The sequence below is a fragment of the Vanellus vanellus genome, assembly GCF_965231255.1.
Source record: "Vanellus vanellus genome assembly, chromosome: 1".
NCBI classification, from domain to species: domain Eukaryota; kingdom Metazoa; phylum Chordata; class Aves; order Charadriiformes; family Charadriidae; genus Vanellus; species Vanellus vanellus.
This window is the reverse complement of record NC_138905.1, coordinates 89,839,454-89,858,388: the sequence shown is the minus strand read 5'-3', so window position 1 is coordinate 89,858,388 and position 18,935 is coordinate 89,839,454. Positions and strand designations below refer to the sequence as shown.

Below are 18,935 nucleotides of genomic sequence, written 5' to 3'. Positions count from 1 at the left end.
TGAGACATGGAGTCTGGAAGAAGCTATTCCTTCAGGATGAATAGGAATTTGGAATAATTGGAGATCCTTTTCTTACAGAGCAGAGCCACTGATTTAAAACATTTAGATTGGTAAAGAGGCTGAGGGGCAGAGGATTTGTAGTATAGTATTAAAGGCTGGACAACAGTCATAAGATTTTAAGAATAGCAGATGTCAGCTACCTACTGCTTCTGAAAAACAGGCAGAAAAGCATCTTTTAATGATGGTGGAAGGGGTGGCAATGTAGTTGTCTTCCTCCTTATACACAGGGCAGGTTTTCAAGCCTGAGTATGCCTCTCTAGTTGCAGCCTCGCAGAAGATTTCGGGTTAGGTTAAACTTCTCACAAAGACTTTGAGTATCAACAGAAGCCTCATATGGTTCACATCACCAACCATGGGCTTTTGATGGATAGGCCCCATTGATATGCAGAGAGCATTGTATGCTGGGGCTGCCTTACCTTTCGCCAGCGCTGTATCGTAAATGTCTCAGTACAGTAGAAATGGGTAAAGAGTTGCCTTACAGTTCTCTAACACTAATCAGTTTCCAAGGTAACGCAAAGCATGGTAAAGGCTGACAAAGCAAGCCATTAAATACTCTTATCGGCACCAGAAGCAGGACAGCCCAACTGTCGATTACAGGACAAATGGGGATTGAGGAGGTCTGTTTCTGAAACAGCTTTTCCTATGCCAGTTGTTTAGATTCTCTAAACAGTTACTGACAAGACGTGTTGGTGTTAACTGTAGCCCTCCCCCAGAAAAATCCACCAAACTGTTCAGGGTTTTGGCCATTATTTAGCTTTCTTCTACAATGCTTCTATAATGCTTCATGGGTTTCAATGAGAGCAAGAATGCATAATACCTAGCTGTGAGGCATATAGAGAGGACTCACATGTTTATGTGCTGGTGCTTGTGAAAATATATGTTTCCTTCTCCGAACACTCTGATTCAGCAGCTTAAGATAGCAAAAAATACAATTTCCACAATTAATATTTGTAATACTGCCTTTTAGGGACTGGTGGCAGTAAAGCAGCCCCAGAACATTCTCTTGCTCTGATTTCCAGGCATATAGTAACCTGGAAATCACTCAGAATCACAGAAAACATGTTTTGAAGGAGGGTGGATGAGATGTGGAAGATAGAAGAGATTCTCCATTGTTTAAATATCCTGTTATTGGGCTTGAAAATAGTCCAGTGGTGTTACAGCATTTTTGGAGTGTAACTGTTTCACTCAGCAGTGTTTTGGGAGCGTATTATGGAAAGATGTTCCACCCCTGTGTTTCTGCAACAGGGGATGGTAGTTCCTTTGTTTGTTTAAATGAGTTACTTTTTAACTTTTTATAGCTTTAAAATCAGTGTGGTTAAGATGCTTCAGGCTATATGAGTTCAGAATTCTTCAATTCGGTATTCTTTCTAACTGGAAACAAGGGAAAAGCAGAGGGGAGGAAGAGGAGGAACTAATTACATGTGTATATTTTTGAGGACTGACTCTTCTTTTTTCCTTCTGTACAGTTGAACAGGCAAAATGGACTTTTCCAAGCTACCCAAAATCCGTGATGAGGACAGAGAGGCTTTTGTTGGCTATGTCCATGGAGTCTCAGGACCTGGTAGGTATTATTTTGTAAAGGAAATCATATGTTCCGTTTCATCTAGTGTCTTGCAAATCTTGTTCACTTAAAAGTGGAGAAGTATAGTTGAGCTCTGGGTGGGGCTTCTTCTCTTTCTTTTTTTAGGTAGAAACTTTTTAAGAAGGATAACTAACTTATAGTCTGATAAAATATTAAGAAATGTACTAACAAGATGTTACTGCTAATTAATCTTATTTAAAGATGTAATGTGCAGAAGCAGGCTGATTAAAAATAATAATGAAAACAAAAGGTGGTAAGCTTTCTGTATAAGATAAAGCAACTTGGTCAGAAATTTGCAGGCCCAGTGTATTAAACTTCTCTAAAAGGGTGTGAGATGCATAGTCCGTTCTCACTGATACGTAGTTTGACCCTGTGCTCTCTGGAATACTCAGTCCCCTGCCAGCATCAAGCTGTTTTGTGTTGCTGCACTGTGGGCTAGAGGAGCTCAGCAAAGAGCTGCAAGGGTCAGGGAAGATGACAGAGTGTGGTGGTTGTGCAAATGGGAGAAGGAGGACTCCTTCTCCTCCTTGATCAGCTTAAATAGTTTCTTTAGGCTCTGATGGTAACAGCTTTTGAATGCGTGCAGAGTCTACTGGGTTTTCTGCTCCCTCCTGCATTCTCTTCAATAGGTGAAGGAAAGCACAGGAATGTGAGAACAGAATAATAGCATGTATTTTTGTTAATGCAGCTTATTTGATGAATAAGAAACTCCCTTGGCTCATGTCTACCTAGATAAATACCTGTTCTTTAACTGCTAATTCCCTAACTGCAGAAGTGATACATAAAAACAATTTTAAACTGATACAGCTGTCTTTCCTAAGAAGTGGTAAATGTATTTTTCTGTAAATGTGAACCCTATGTGCAAGATTGATACTATAATATTAAAGACATAATAAATTTTGTTCTAAAGCAGCTAGGCTTCATGTATGACCTGCTGAAATCTGACTCAAAACAGTAGGAGGTTTCAGGCCCCAAACATGCTGTAAAACAGTCTTCATCTGCTGAAAGTTAATTTCAATGCCCCAAGTTATACATCGCTTTTCTACAAAATAAAATACCAAAATTGTGTTTCCTTAGAAGCTTTGTAGGCATCTGCTGCTGTAGATACAAGGGTATGTATTGCCTTTAGCAGGCGTCTTAGCTTGATCTATACATGGAGATAGTTTGTTATGTGAGCATCCAGATGCTACCAAGGTAAACAGAAGTTTGAGTGACTTGAAAATGCTGGTCCCCAGCCACAGGTTTATGTAACTACCAGGTGTTAGGTGAGCTTTTGCCATTTTTCTTGCATGTTTTAATTTAGTCAGATGGTAATGTGACCCAGCTAACTGAAAGGGAAAAGTGCCTATGTAACTTGTCTGTCAAAGTTCACTGTGTCTCTAAAACCCTAAACATTTGCCATCTGTCAAGATAGATAAGAGAAATTATAGTATGAATTGTCTGTGAACTACTACATTCTGATAATGTCTTCTTATTGAGCATAAAGGAACAGTGTGAAAAGTACAGGGAGACTTTTTCTTTTGCCTTTTAAGCTAGAAATATCAGGATTTGTGGCAACCCCGTTATCCCTTTTGTGAAGTCAAAAATGCACTTCTGATTTGGGTGAACACCAGGCTTAAGCTGTGCAATTCTTACAAACTTCTGATGAGTAAATTTCCTGAGCTACAGGAAAAACATTTACCTATGTGCCTGTCTTTTACAGTGGTCACAGCGTGCAACATGGCAGGTGCTGCTATGTACGAGCTGGTGCGAGTTGGCCACAGTGAACTGGTGGGGGAGATTATCCGACTGGAAGGTGATTTGGCAACTGTTCAGGTGTATGAAGAAACATGTATCCTTTTCACTGATCCCTCTAGGCCTGCCAGACTGTGCAGTCCGGAACATGGTGGTTATTAGGGTGAAGATGATGAACAAAGCTGACTGGGACCAACGTTTGGTACTTCCAATGCCGTAAGGCAGCAACATCTGTTCTGCACATCTTTTGTAAATTCTGATGGTTTTGAGGTTATTCTTATCTTGCTTGGCTGTGTACTGAGGAGACTTTTTTTTTTTAATCTTAAGTGGAAATCAAATAATGTGTACCGTAGAATTTAAGTTCATTTTAATTTAAATATTACAGCTTTTTGTTAAGGAAGTTGTTTCACAAATGTCACCCATAAATGGCAAAGCTACCAAGCGGTAATTGTTGCATTTTTTTCTTTGATTTTGAAAACTATGCTTGTATAACACTTAAATAGGAAATGTAAAGTGGGCAGGATGCCTTCTTCTAGGCGAAGTATTTTGCTAGATGCAATAGATTACATTTTTTGCCTCTGCAGTGTGTTTACAGAATCTCGGTCCATCATGTATTCTAAAATCTAGTTAACTTATGTGCGTGTGTGTTTGTTTTTTTTCCTCATATTCTTTTAAACTTAAGAGTTGGCCTGCATATTCATAGAGGCTAGGAAAAAGCCTGTGCTGGCTCCCAAAGCTTTGTTCTGGGGAGCTGGATGGTAAACTGGTGACTAGCTCCTGTATGTACCTAATCGTCATTTAAGATGGCATCATCATTGTAATATCTAGTAGCCTTCCATCAGTACATGGAACAAGTTTTAGTATAGTTTACTCTTAGGTTCCTGATGAGAGGGCTCTGTCATAGGGCTCTCTGAAGTCAACTTATATTTAATCTCTTGAGTCTTGCATAGGGTTTTGGGGGTTTCTTTTGCATTCTAGCAGGGCCTTTTGCCAAACTGCTGGCCCTTTGCAGAGAATTCCATTGCTCATCTTTGGAGTTTAAATAGTGCATAGACTGGTCAAGTTGATATCAGAGAGGAGTGAAATAATGCTAGTCTTGGACAAACTCCCTTTAAATTTAGACAGCTGTCAAAAAGACTGCAAGGTTCCAGGCCAAAACAGTGGTGCTCTCTAACAAATTCTGAAGCAAAAAATTCTATATTTCATAACATTGTCTGACTTTAACAATCAAACCTGTTTTCTAGGTTTGAAGATTTAAGAAATGCCTGACACTTGGTTAACCTGCTGCCTGGCACTCCAGTAAACTCATCCATATAGTTGACTTGAACTAATGACCGTAAAGCAGAATATTTACCCCTACTTTGCCTCTCTGGAGGATGAGCAACTTTGTTGCTTTAGCAGTTTCAGCTTGAGTGTCGTATAAAGCCTACATGCTTCTCAAATGATGATGGACAATATAGTAATAAAAATATTACCTTAAAGTCAGGTGATTTAAGAGCATGATGTTGTGAATGTGATGCCTTCTGCCCCGTTTCTTTCCCTTTCTCTGGATGAACTTTTCCTCAGCCAATCTTTAGCTGGTGTCTCTGTAGGAGATCCTGTACTCCGTACTGGCAAACCCCTGTCAGTGGAACTAGGGCCTGGCATTATGGGAGCTATTTTTGATGGTATCCAGAGGCCTCTTTCAGACATCAGCACTCTGACCAAAAGTATCTATATCCCTAGAGGTGTCAATGTGTCAGCTTTGAGTCGAGACGTCAAATGGGACTTCACGCCTTCCAAAAATTTGCGGGTAGGTTCTGACAAGCCTGTTGTCCCCTCTTGCTCCTCTACCCCCAGAGCTTGGAGCTTGAGCAGAGTGCCAACGACTGCTGGGAGCTATGGTTAACACTGTATTAAGTTTGTGAAAAGGGGTAATACAAGGTGGTAGCAATGTATGAGAGTGAGGACTGAACAGGGATCACCAAAACTTATTCAATGTGACGTACTGTGTGTTGCTGCTGCATATGAGAAACTTGCAAAGTTTTAATGTATTTTCAAAACCGTAAAGAAGCTAGTGGAATTGTACTAAGCATTAGCAGGAGCAGGTGTTACTGGAGCAAAAAGAATGCAGCGCATATTTGGCAAATGGTAAAGATAGCCTTAGAAGTGGAAAATGTCACGGCTTTAGCCCTTGGTGACATCTTTTTTCCAACCCTGCAGGTTAGCATGTGCTATCCTTTGCCTTAACACATTAAGCTGAGAGGTATAAAAAAAATGAGGAAAATTCTTTGCATCAGTCAGTAATTGCTACTGTCTGGGCCTTGAAAGTGACCTGAACCCAGATAGTATTGCTAGCAATGTGCTGTTAGTGTAATGAATTATGTAAACGGGCTACTGTGCTGTAACAACTCATTTATAAAGGGAGTAATCACAGTGCTAGACTTAATAGCTATAGTTATTTTATATAATTCTTTGTCAAGGTTCTTTTTTAAAACTGGAGTTCTCCCTTATAACTAATAGACCTGTTCTGATTTTAGGTTGGCAGCCACATCACTGGTGGAGATATTTATGGTGTGGTGAATGAAAACTCCCTTATCAAACACAAAATCATGCTGCCCCCACGGAACAGGGGTACAGTTACATACATTGCTCCACCAGGAAACTATGACACTTCAGTAAGTCTTCCGAACAGCAGTTGCGGGTATATTCCATGTCTTTTTCATAAGGCTGATGTGCTTTTTCCTGTTCTGCATGATGACAACTAGAAAGTGTTTAATGCAACAAGATGTCCAAGTTAATGATCGCTTCTGCTACCCTGCCGGCAGGGATTACATGATTATCTTGTGCAGTTACTTTTTTACGTATATGGCTTCCCAATGGCACTTCAGTGTGCCATGTTTGCTGACCTCTGTGGGGATCTATGGTATCTTATGAATATATAAAATTCAGTTGCTCTTCAAAAGCATATTTCTAGTTGAAGCTTCATTTTGCACTATTTTTCCCCAGTAGCATTGTAAATATGGGAAAGAGCCTTCCCTTGGGAGAGGGGATAGCATGTTGAGGTTCTGAGGAATCTGTGGTGGTATCAAAGATCTAGCTGTGCCGAGTAGTTGAGGTGGAATTTGCATGCTGGGCCAGTGTGCAGCTGTTTTCTTACTTCAGATGTCTGGTGCTGTCTGTTAGGATGTTGTTCTAGAGCTGGAGTTTGAAGGTGTGAAGGAGAAGTTCACTATGGTCCAGGTCTGGCCTGTACGTCAAGTCCGTCCTGTTACTGAGAAGTTACCAGCCAATCATCCTTTATTAACTGGCCAACGGGTCCTGGATGCCCTCTTCCCGTAAGTACTACCTTTTATTTTCTAGTGTGTAAGAAATCCCCTTTTTTGGGGGGGGGAGCAGAGGGAGGAGGCATTATTATTTTTTAATTTTTTTAAGGACAAACAGATCCCAAGCTTTCACTATGTATCACAGCATATATTTAGCTGAATTCCTCATATTTCTGTATTTGACAGGAGAACCTACTAGTGGAAAAAGGAAGAGAAGTTTAACAAGATAGTTCTAGTGTATTCATCTAGAAAACAATGGACAAGCACAAACTTAACCTAATTGTCCCAAACCTACAGAAAGGCTAGAACCTTGAAGCTTGGTATCTCCATTTGAACACATAAGTAGGATCTCTTTCCATGGTCTTGAGGATGTGTAGTTCCCAATGACTTCGAGGTCACCACTTATGAAAATTGTTGCACTTAACTGTAACACACAATGCTCATTTAAGCAGCTAACTTTCAAGACACTAAAGTTAGTAATTTTGGTCCTGAAATATTGTGCTGCTTATTCTTATAATGCACAGCTAAATACAGTTGTTCTTTTCTTAGCATTTGCATTCCATCAGTGCTTCCAGCTGTGAAAACTGCTATGTTTCAAGCCTGAAAGTCTTGCTGTTGTTCCAGCTTAACTCATATACTTCAAGGGCAGTAGAAGAAAAGGATAGTTTATTCCCTCAGTCTTTTGGTTTAGTGAAATACCTCTTTGCTTCTCACCCGGAACACTGAATGTGACTCCTGTTGCTCTGCTTTTAATTAGTGAGTTTTGTTGGAAAACATATTCTGTGATGGGAGAGAGCTGGTTTTGAGTTCCTTGCAAATAAGAGTCCTCTTCTTTTTTTTTTTTTTTTTTTTTTTTTTTTTTTTCCCCCTCAGGTGTGTACAAGGGGGTACAACAGCGATTCCCGGGGCATTCGGTTGTGGGAAGACTGTGATCTCACAGTCTCTCTCAAAATACTCCAACAGTGATGTCATCATTTACGTAGGCTGTGGAGAACGAGGAAATGAAATGTCTGAAGTACTGAGAGATTTCCCTGAGGTTAGTATGGAGAATTCATGGAGAGTAAACCTTCTTGGGAAGACTTGCTATTGTACCGGTATTGCAACCGAATAAAATATCGTATTGGTAGGGTGACTTTAAATGATCTACTTGCCTCACTGCTGTAAGTTCTGGCTGTAGTAGCAGAAATCCCTTTTAGTTTGTTCAGGAATTATTTCAGTGGCCTCTCAATAGACATCTGGGCTAGGTTTTGGGTGTACCTTCTAACTGTTAAAAATAAAGCCAAAAAGAGTGCCAGGGTGTAATTTAGCACAGCTATAAGCACCTTACCTTTTACTGGTAATGTCTCTAATTTTTCTAACTTAACCATCTGTTAAGCATCTGTATTTACAGGGTGCAGGGTGGTGATACAAACAGCAACAGGTTTACCAATCCTTCTACCTGATGTTATATGCTAGTGAATTAGCTGTGGCACGGTCTTCTGTAAAATATGGGAAAGAAGCCAGGTAGTCTGAACTGTTAGGTTGAAACACCACTGTCAGAAATAAGGGGTAAAAGGCTTGGATGTGTTGATTGATTGCAAGATAAGAAAGTCAAGCTGAGGTGGCCAAGAAAAAGGTAAAGCCCAGGGTATTTGGAAGTGGAATTCTACACAAATGTCAGGATATGCATTCTGTTATTCAGGTGCTTGAGGCTTCACCTGGGTTAAGTGTGGGGGTTTATGTCCAGTTGTGAAAGACAAACTCAGATCAGTGTAAGTGGGGGGGGGGGAAGAGCTCTCTGATTCCTAAAAGACCTATGACAGGAGGCTAAGATTTTTGGCTCTTCCAACCTAGTAAGCTGAGAGAGGATAACGTACTTCCTGACGCAGTGGATTTGTCGTTACTCATTGGAATGGGATCAATGGGGATATGCCAGTTGCAGAAGCTGAGGCTGAGGCATGTACATTAAAGAGTTAAGCTGTGGGAAGTCTGGAAGGCAAACCAGCATAGCATCCTGAAATACTGAATCTAGTCTCTGCTCTTGGTAGACTAGCTGTGAGAGTATCTTGATACAAGTTGAGTATATAGTAAAAAATATATAGTAAAAATATAGTAAAAAAAACCCAGACAACAAAAAAAAAAAGAAAAAAAGCGCGCCTTGCTACTGTTACCTTTTTTTTGTTATTTTCTTTCCTTGTAGTTAACTATGGAAGTTGATGGCAAGGTAGAAAGCATCATGAAGAGAACAGCTCTGGTAGCAAATACCTCCAACATGCCTGTAGCTGCCAGAGAAGCCTCTATCTATACTGGTAAGATTAACAGGAGGCTGAAAAAGGCTGTGTGTGCAGAACAGGCCATCATGCTCTAGTATTTTCTGTTTCTGAGATGGTTAGTACTAAGAAACCTGCTTAGTTGCAGAAGTCAACCCTTTTGGACCTTGCCTGCATGAAGTCCTAGTATCTTGGCTTGCTTGTATATAATTACATTTTCTGAATATTGAGTAAATTTTGCTTAGAAGGTGAACTTACCGCACCAGCGCTCGTGTAGTTTTTCTCCATGTGTTAATTTATGTAAGCTTTTGTTCGTGAATAGTTTGTTGCTGACAAGTACAGCCACTTAATGGGCAGAAATAGTACTCTCTGAGCTGTCAGGCTTGTCTTCTTTCCTTTGCAGCCTCTTAGAGTTTTGTGTTTGGGTTTTTTTTTTTTATAAAATTCTTTTTTATGAAAAGTTGTCAGATAATTAAGATAAAATGTGACCTTTTCTCACTGTTGTATTCTGGTAGTTTGAAAGGGAAGGAGGCATTTTACAGTAAGAAGAGGCTTTGTTCATGGTTTCAGTGAGGCAAAGAGTAGCATCAGTGGCATTGCTGTGTCTCTTCAAAGAAATACATGGGAATGTAATATGAGCCTCAGTGGTTCATAAGCAAAAATGGGGAGAGTGGGAAGAAATAAAAAGAGACAACAGCAAGAGCATGAGTAACTTTCAGTGTCTATTTCCATCAAAATGTAAACTTACAATTTGGCTTATTTGCATCTTAGTGACAACATACAAGCATAGAATTCCTTTCTGAACTGTATCCTGCAGCACGCTGTTGTCTTTGTTCTAGGAATCACCCTGTCTGAGTATTTCCGGGACATGGGCTACCATGTCAGTATGATGGCAGACTCTACTTCCCGATGGGCTGAGGCCCTCAGAGAAATTTCAGGGCGACTGGCTGAAATGCCAGCTGGTGAGTAGTCTTTTCTCAGTCTAGTCTTGTAAATACATTCTTTAAACTCTGAGCCTTTGACTCAATTTCTGTGTGTTGGTATTTGCAGACAGTGGTTATCCAGCCTACCTTGGTGCCCGTCTAGCCTCTTTCTATGAGCGAGCTGGCAGAGTGAAGTGTCTGGGAAATCCTGAAAGGGAAGGCAGTGTCAGCATTGTTGGAGCGTGAGTGTTGCATTTCTTTGCTTTGCATTGGCTGTAGTTCTTACTCTGTGTTTTCGTATGTCAAAGTACCTATTTTTCAGACAAAAGAAAAGTCTTGTTGCTCTGTGCAGCTGCAGAACTAAAAATATGTGAATGAGTAGGTAGATATTTAGTCTCTGTTCACCCAGAAATACTGCTAAATTGTGCGTGGGGGCAGAAAAAATGAATGTGGGCAAGTAGTTCTGTGAGGTGTAGAATCACAGTCACTTGCAGCAATCGGAGCAAATGGCTCAGAGAAGGATGTCGGTAGAGCTGTCACTAAAAAGTATGTCAAACCATGCTCAGAGCAGGAAGGAAGGGGCAGTTAGAGCAGCAGTGTGTGCACTTGAGGGCATAATGAATCAAGATTCTCTTGCTTAAATAGAGTAGAATTACACGGAGCAGCATATCTCAAGCTGTGATGAACTGTGAAAAGCATGTGGTCCCCAGATGTTCTTCTAGGCTATGTTGGTTTGTATAGCATACTGTGGGAAAGGTGAATTTCCCCCCAACACATTTTCAGGAGAGCCTCCAGCATCTGTAAGAACACCTAGAGTCCATTCTTGCTCTGCTTAGTTCTGCTGTCTGCAACACGCATACACAAATGCATTGTGTTTTTGAGGTTGGAAGATTGTTTTCTTATCTCTGGGAAGGCATGTATTAGGGTGTCAAGCCCAAATTAAGTTGAAGTGGTTATTGTATAGATGAATACCTGAAATAATTTCAAATTGGGATATTGTTTTCTGTAAAATAATCATTGCACTGTGTTTCATAATGTCCTATTGGCACGCTTGCTGAATCTGTTCCAATTGAGATAAGTTTGATAATCCAAGCCAGAGTTACTAACTGGAGCTAAAGTGACTGAAATCATACCTTGATACTATCAACCAGTCACTGATGTAACTGTATTTCATGATATGCTTGATATTACACCTGTGTGGGTATGCATCAAACACTTTCTGCAGTGGAAGCTTGCAATCCATTACTTACTTGAAATTGTGTTGACTTTTCTGGTTTCTGTGATCATGGAGCTGTGCAGTCGTGTGTTCGGTACCTCAGTTTAAATTGTGGAAGCCATTCTGATAACTTTTCCTTATCTCTTCCTGCTCAGTGTCTCTCCCCCAGGTGGTGACTTCTCTGATCCTGTCACATCTGCTACTCTGGGTATTGTTCAGGTATGTCCCACAATGTTGCAGCTCTTCTGTCTACTTTGTTAGACTTGAAATGATTGTGCTGCAGTGCATTTGTGCCAGTGGCTGGGGTGTGAGAGCTTTGATTTGACACAGGCAGCTTTGTAGGGTGCTTTGGAAAGGCGACCTTATGAGATGGTCTCTGAACTGATGTGTTTGACATCCCTTTGGAAGAGGAGAACGAAGGTAGCAATTCCTTCCAACACTGACAGCTCAGGAATATTCGTGTGCTTCATGATTGCTGCCCATTGAGCTTCACTTCAAATGTGGCTGCTCTCGGCTGAGATGGAAAGTGAGCCACTCTTAATAGGTACATTGAAACCACGAAAAAATTCTCAGAGCAGCTGACTGGAAGAAGAGTGTTTTGCAAATGATTGCAGCCCTGTTTTGGGAAAAGGACTTAGATTTAATAGGCCTCCACTTAATTAGACTCCAGTATTGTCTTTGTCACAGCTGACTTCTCCCCCATGAGGAGTATCCCGCTGAATAAGTCTGAATTCAGCTTAAAAGATGAATATTTTTTTTGAGAAGTATATTTGAAAGTCATTGCTATAGTTAACTTATCATAGGCTTTCTTTTTCTCTCAGGCTTTCATTTGTGATAGCCTTTGCCATGTTGCATTTGCTCCAACTTGCTTTCTGTATTGTTTTTTTTTTTTAATTGCCTTCAATTATTTTGGTGCATTTTTGATTTAGAACACTGGTTGATCTTTCTGGCTTCTGACAGGTTTTCTGGGGCCTGGATAAGAAGCTGGCACAACGCAAGCACTTCCCCTCTGTCAACTGGCTGATCAGTTACAGCAAATACACACGTGCCCTGGACGAGTACTACGACAAGCATTTTACAGAGTTTGTCCCTCTCAGGACAAAGGCCAAAGAGATCCTACAGGAGGAAGAGGACCTTGCAGAGATTGTGCAGCTTGTGGGTAAGGTGAGTAACCAGCTGTGAGGAAATGTGGTGTCCATGAGCTATCCTCCATTTCCTTTCTGCTAGTGCAGGCTTTTGACCATGTCTTAGACCAGATTTGATGGATATACTGCATTATGCAAAAAAGGCAAATGGTCTGGGAGAAGTCAGACTCTCCTGCCTCTAACTGTACTTTATTCCAACTTTCTTACATGTTATTTGTCTTCTAATGAGAAATACTTTTTCAAAGATTTGGTAAATCTTGGCTTGGTGCTACTTTTCTCATGTAAATTAGATTGCAGGGCATCTAATGCTGGAGTTAAACTTCACTTTTTTCAGTGTTCTAGTCTTGCTGAAATGCCCTTTTTTGCAACGTACGATAGTACTGCATTGGAAGTATCTTTCTAAGAGAAATTACGCAAACTGATCTTTACTGTTGAAGTCATCTGAAGGGTTACAATTTATTAGAAACCATGTTGCCAGCTGCAGAACAGAGGTGTTGGCATTTACAAGCTGGCCTGTAGAAACAGAAGTGATGTCTGCTTTTTCTAAAAACTGGTGATTACCTGGTTTCTCTGTGGAAACTTGTGACATGACATATGGCTCAGTTTTACAACTGTTCTTTAATTTCCTTCATTCGCTTCACTGTTTTGGAGAGAAAAAGCTGAACTTGGACAGGAAAATTTCCCTTGAGAGCTCTCAAAAGGGACCCAGTGAAAACTCTTGTTTCAGCTTGTCACTGTAAAGATGATAATTGACAGGTGCCTAGCACATACTTTACAGTAACTTAATCCCATGATGTTCAGATTAGCTGTACTGATTTACAAGGTGGTGGTAGTGTGTGGTAACATGTATTAACTACAGTTATTTGGAGAAAGTTTGGTCCTGGTGCTCTCCCTAATCACTGATGTTCTAGACCAGTTGAGATGGGGCCTTTCACCAGATCTTGCCTAGCAGAACTCTCTAGGTGTGTCTCCAAAGAAAAGGAGGTGTGATCTTAGGGTCTTCTGCAGTTTTCTGTTTACAAAAATGTGTTTTAAAAGATTAGTTGACAGAGCAGGGTAGAATCCATTCCTTGGTGTGGAAGGGATATTGATAAGCCAGTGCTTGCAACTAGGCATTATTCCCATGATAGAAGTACTGGAACTGGTGATCTTGTTCTCAAAGATGTTATCTTTGTTTCTTTCAGTCTGGGCTTTGCTAACAACTGCAACAAACTTTTAGAAAGGGGAAATTGTGGAAAAACAGTCAGATACATTTTTTTTTTTTTTTTTTCTTTTTAGCTCTGAATTCTGTTAGTTTCCTCGTGAAAGAAGGCTCAAACTTCCTGTCTAGAAAGCAAACTGGGGTACCTAAAACTCAGTCTGTCCCCTTTAGCAAAATGACAATGAAGGCAGAGAAGAGTGAGCTGTGATGCCAACAGCAGCAGTGTGCAGCAGAGCTGTGGCTGTCCTGCAGTGCGACAGGCATTGCCATCAACTCCTTTACTTTTCTTGAATGACAGACAGGGTAAGCCCATTGGTAGCTGTGGAGGCTAGTATCAAATTCTTAAGATTACTTACTGATCTAGCCTGCCAAGATCTAGTTTTTCTTCCATGGACAGAAGGATTGAGGAAGGTAAAAATGAATTTATCTCTCTATGTAGGAACATGATGTTTCAATGTACCTCCTAGCAGAGCTGTATGCATTTTCTGTGTCTGGTGGCTTTTCCATTATCTTAAAATAAACTTCCTTTCTATTGTTTATTGTCAGATAGACTTTGAGTAGACTTATCGACTGGCCTATCTTAATTTGGCTATCAATTAAATTGGTTATTCTATAGCAGGGAGTGAGAAATACCCAAAAGACAGAATTCTGCTGGAAGCTATCTTAAGAGGGTGGGAAGAAAACAGATACTCAAACATAACAGCTCTTGGCCAGGACATATCATGTCCTTGTGAACTTGAATACTAAACTAACAGCATACTTTACTTTTCTAGGCTTCCTTGGCAGAAACAGATAAAATTACCTTGGAGGTTGCCAAGCTGATAAAAGATGACTTCTTGCAACAGAATGGTTATACGCCTTATGACAGGTAAGCTCTGACTCTGCCCTCATAGTCCTGTGTAGTCCGGATTTAGACAGCTATTTTACTTGGAAACTAATCAGTGCAGAAATTAGTTTTACTCACCATAAACAAATGGAAAAACTGTGCTTAAGTAGGCCATCGAGCAGTGTATTCACATTGTCTTACCCAAGGCATGCAGACCTTTTCTGAATGCAGTCGCACCCTTTGAGTTTCTCAGGCCCTCATCTGTTGTTCAGTTAGCCAATATTTCTGCAATAGTACGTCCTCCTATCCTCCCTAGGAGGAGGAGAGGACCACTTTATTTTCACAGTCAACACCCAAAGTCTTCCTATTTATTCTAGCAACACATGGGGGACTGCAAAAATCTGCTTTCGTTACTGTTGTATAATTCTTGAGTAAGTTTGATGCATAAAAAAAACGACGGGATGTTTTCCCTAGTGCAATGCTTATTATCCCTGTCTGCGTTGTTCCTTTCCATGCTATCCTTGTGTTTTAACAGCCTGACAATAGGGCCTTTTGTAGTTGATCTCACTCCCCAGCCCCTGGTAGAGCAGGAGGTCTTGAAATACTTCATTACTAAAAATTTAGACATATATCATTCTGTAATGGTGTGTGCCTTTGATTAGGTTACTAGGGCAGGCTTGTATGGGGAAGGGAAGCACAGGAAGTAGCATGATGTACTGTATAAATAACAATGACGTACCTTCTGTGGCAGTCATCTACCCATGAAAAATGGAGCTTTTTCTGTGTGGAGTGCTCTTGTCATAGAAACACTTCCATTCTCTGAGCAAAGAAACTTGCAGAGCTGTCAGGTCATCCCAGGCTGCTTGGAGAAGCCTGCTGCCATTATGGACAAAACAGGAAGGAGGAATTCTGTTGGCTGCTCTGGGGTTTTCCCTTTCTCGTTAGTATTGGCACAGATTGAAATGTGAGGCTTGTACAGCGGTGGTTCCTGTTCTCTCCTGTTTTGCCCAGTGTTTGGGTGCTGTTTCAGAAACCTTACTTAAGTATGATTCTTTCAGCCTATGACTCACCTGTTTAAAAAAGTGGGACCTGTTAGGGATGGTCTCTCTCCTTTGACAGCATGTATCAAAAATACCTGGAGTAAAGCAGGCTAGCACTCTTTCTTTTGGGTGAGAGTTCAGAGTTGTGAGGGCAGGAGCAAAGGCTCATCCTGTTAACTGTTCCAAAACCACCTGACAGATCCTTTTCTGTTCCATCAGGTTCTGCCCTTTCTATAAAACAGTGGGAATGCTTTCCAATATGATTGCATTTTATGACATGGCACGCCGTGCTGTAGAAACCACAGCCCAGAGTGACAATAAGATCACGTGGTCCATCATCCGAGAGAACATGAGCGAAATCCTCTACAGACTTACCTCCATGAAATTCAAGGTATGTTTGTAAGGAATTGGGTTGTACTGCTTTTCGTGAGCTTCCGGTGCCTCTGAAAGGCTGTCACTCAAAGGTGGTTGTCAGTTGCCTTAGACAAAGGTCTATGAACAGAGACTTTTTGCAATCATTTTGAATACACTTAAGAACTGGTTTTAGTTCATGAGCACAGGAATGGTCAGTACAGAAATCTGGTTGCAGAGCCTTGGCCAACCCCACCTTCAGGAGTCTCTTTTGTTACATACATTTGTGGTAATCGTACGAGTGCCTTTCCTGTTTTTTGGAGGGGATGGGGGGCATAACAAAATTATGTAAAAATTATAACATGTTCTATTAGCAGATAAAAACAGCCTAAAGTTTTAATCCAGGAATGTGCTAAAAAGTTAATGATAGAAATGTTGATCAAGCTATATTAAATAGAAGTTAAGGAAAGAAACAGTAGTCTTCTGCAGTAATATGTGGTGTCCCCTGTGTTTGGCTTCAGGGCCTAAGGTAGGTAACTAGGAGGAGAGGAAAGGAGGAGTGATTTCAACATGGGCTAAAGAGAAGACAATTGGCTTGGAGCACTTGCTGTGGGTAACTTCAGTAACCATCTTTTTAGGGTACAGCTTTCCTAAAACTCACCCAGAGCACACTGGTGTAGCGGTTACTGGTAGGACAGTAACCTGTGATGCTGGCTGATGTTAAAGTAGTTAAGGAATATTCTCTATGTTCTCTATGAATTATAATGCTTACTCTGTTATAACTCTTATAAGAACAAGTACCATAAGATAAAATTATGTTTAAATTAAGTGTTCTGGTGTGCCAAGGTGTTGTGTTCCTGCAGGGTACTGGCTTGTTTCTGTGGGAAGCAAATCCCTGGTATGTATTCTCAAAGCATCAAGAACGAAACAAGATACACTTGGGGACATGAGCATTTTTGAGAGCTGGTTATATAGAGATAGGGGAAGTAATACACCTTTTACAACCCTGGCCACCAAAAGACATTTGGAATACAGCAGAGAGGTGGACAGCATGGCTGAAAAAGGAATCCAGAGGGTGAATAGATGTTAAGTGGAGCTGGCCCTCTAATACAGTAATAGTTATGAAAGGAAAATTATGTTTCCTGAGTAACAGTCTAAAAGGCATGAAAGTTTGAATGTCCTGTATCCTGCGGTCTGTGCACTTTGGAGAGACAATAAAGGAGTAGCGCATCCACACATCTAAGTCCTCTGTGTTTCCCGAGAGCTGGACTGACACAGAGGAACATAGTGCTGAGAGGGGAATAGTAAAGACATTGAACGGATTTCACAGCCTGGCAGTTAATGCTTCTTGTGGGAAGGCCTTGCAGCCTCGAAGCAAAGCTGATTGTTACATTTTTTTTCCCTTCATGAAAAGTATTTTGAGAAAATGAAGCTGTACAAAGATGTTCTTGAGCTTGTTCTGATTTCACAATAAGATTTTAATTGGAACTGAGTAACCTCCAAGTGACAGCAGAGTAATTGCACTTATAGGGGATGCACCCCAAGAAAGTACAGCAGAGCATTTCTGAGTCAAAGGTCCTTACTCAATTTGGTTTGGGGAAAGAAGCTGGTATTAATCACTGCAGCTCTTGAGTCACACAGCATCAACTAATACCTGCTGTATTACTAAATCGTCTTCAAATCAGTTGCTTTTCCATAAAGTGAGCACTGCTCACAAAAAAATATATATATATATTCTCTGTTTGGTATCCATTCTGCCTGCTTGCTGTACACGGAAAGAGGATGAGATTTAAACCTTGTGGCTGTTGGTGGGACAGACAGGAGACGGAGATGGAGCTCTAATGCCTGCTCTGCAGTTAGCAAGTGTTAATCTTGAGGTTGAGAAATTAAAATTACAGCACTGGCAAAGCAGCATTATCTTAAGTACCTGAGGCTTTTCCTGATGCATCTGTTCATTTGCTGTGTTGTCTTTCAGGACCCTGTCAAAGATGGTGAAACAAAAATCAAGGCAGACTATGCTCAGCTGTTTGAGGATATGCAGAATGCATTTCGCAGTCTGGAAGACTAGACTCGACCTCTGTGACCACTCCAGTTTGTCCTCTCAATTCCTCATCTCAACTCCTCTGCTTCCCTACCTTACAAGAATGATGCAACAGTACTTGAGTTGATAAATAGCCCTGTGTTTTCCCTGTTCATACTTGGAGAGTGTCCTTACAAAACATTCCTCTTAGTTTGTGTTTGGCATTGCTTTGTGTGTCTGAAATGGCGAGTGATGTGTGAATGGGCCTGGCTGAGTGAGGAAATGCTGTTGTACACTTCTAGGGTGGGAAAAATTTCACCTTGCCTCTCCCAGCTCTCTTGGTAACCAGTCTTTCACCTTGGGATGTAACCAGTTGAGCTGTTCTGGCAGAGGAGGTGTAGATCTTAATGCAGTCATGTGGTACGGTCTGAGCTGGCAGTGGTAAGGGCATTTACATCTGGCACTTTGCTAAGTGACTATCATGATGTAGAGCTCCCTATTCTCAAACAGAGTTTTTTGACCATATTCTGTTGACATATTGATACAACCAAAAATCCTTCACTACTCCATCCCTTCTGCAACCCTCAGCTGAATCTGTTGGTATTGAAATGTGGTAGTTCTGGATATCCCCAAGAAGGGACTAACTAGAAGATGAGCACATACAAGCAGCCAGTATACTTTTGTACACTGGAGAAACAGAATTTTATTTTCCTACTTAATACAAATAGGACTGTTGGACTCAGCATCAGCTAAAATGAAAGCCATAGGTGCTCACCTTCCAGCAGAATTTTACCTTCTTTGCCTTCCATAAAATTCCATGACATTTAGCTGCTTTTGTTTGTCAAGCTTGTGACTGCTGCCGTGTACTGCAGGACACACATAGCAAGTTACAGTGATGCCATGTGTGCAGACCAGGAACACAGTCCTTCCTTAGTGGTGCTCTGTCTGCCAGTGCTGTTGCCTCCCAGTGCAATGCCCAGGTCATGCTAAGGAAAGGAAAGCATGTGCTTAACCTTCCTCCTCCACCTGTGCTCGTGTGGCCTGGTTGGCGGTGGCACAGAAGGTCCCCAGTTCTTGTGTAAGAGGAATGTCTGATGCTACACTTCTGGGGGCGGGGGATGAATGGGGGGAAGGCTGACGAGTACGAAATGTATTTAATCCTGCCTTGTTGATTACAGTGCAAGAGAAACCAGTAACTGGTCTTGTGCTCTGGAAGCACCCTGTCAAGCAGCCAAAATTGCGGTGTCTTGGGCTTCTTTATTGGCAAAACTTGTACAAGCTGA

General features: G+C 41.1%; 1 protein-coding gene across 1 annotated transcript; it reads left to right on the top strand.

The window, feature by feature from the left end:
- Nucleotides 1–1,539: 1,539 nt before the first annotated feature.
- ATP6V1A (ATPase H+ transporting V1 subunit A) lies at nucleotides 1,540–17,819 on the top strand (the record flags this gene model as incomplete). Its single annotated transcript, XM_082498488.1, has 14 exons — nucleotides 1,540–1,621; nucleotides 3,345–3,473; nucleotides 4,954–5,168; nucleotides 5,896–6,033; nucleotides 6,542–6,693; nucleotides 7,555–7,717; nucleotides 8,861–8,969; nucleotides 9,770–9,892; nucleotides 9,981–10,095; nucleotides 11,225–11,288; nucleotides 12,030–12,233; nucleotides 14,189–14,283; nucleotides 15,501–15,672; nucleotides 17,608–17,819. The coding sequence occupies 14 exons, from the start codon at nucleotides 1,540–1,542 to the stop codon at nucleotides 17,698–17,700; spliced, it is 1,854 nt and encodes a 617-aa protein (XP_082354614.1). The 3' UTR covers nucleotides 17,701–17,819.
- Between the last annotated feature and the right edge of the window lie 1,116 nt (nucleotides 17,820–18,935).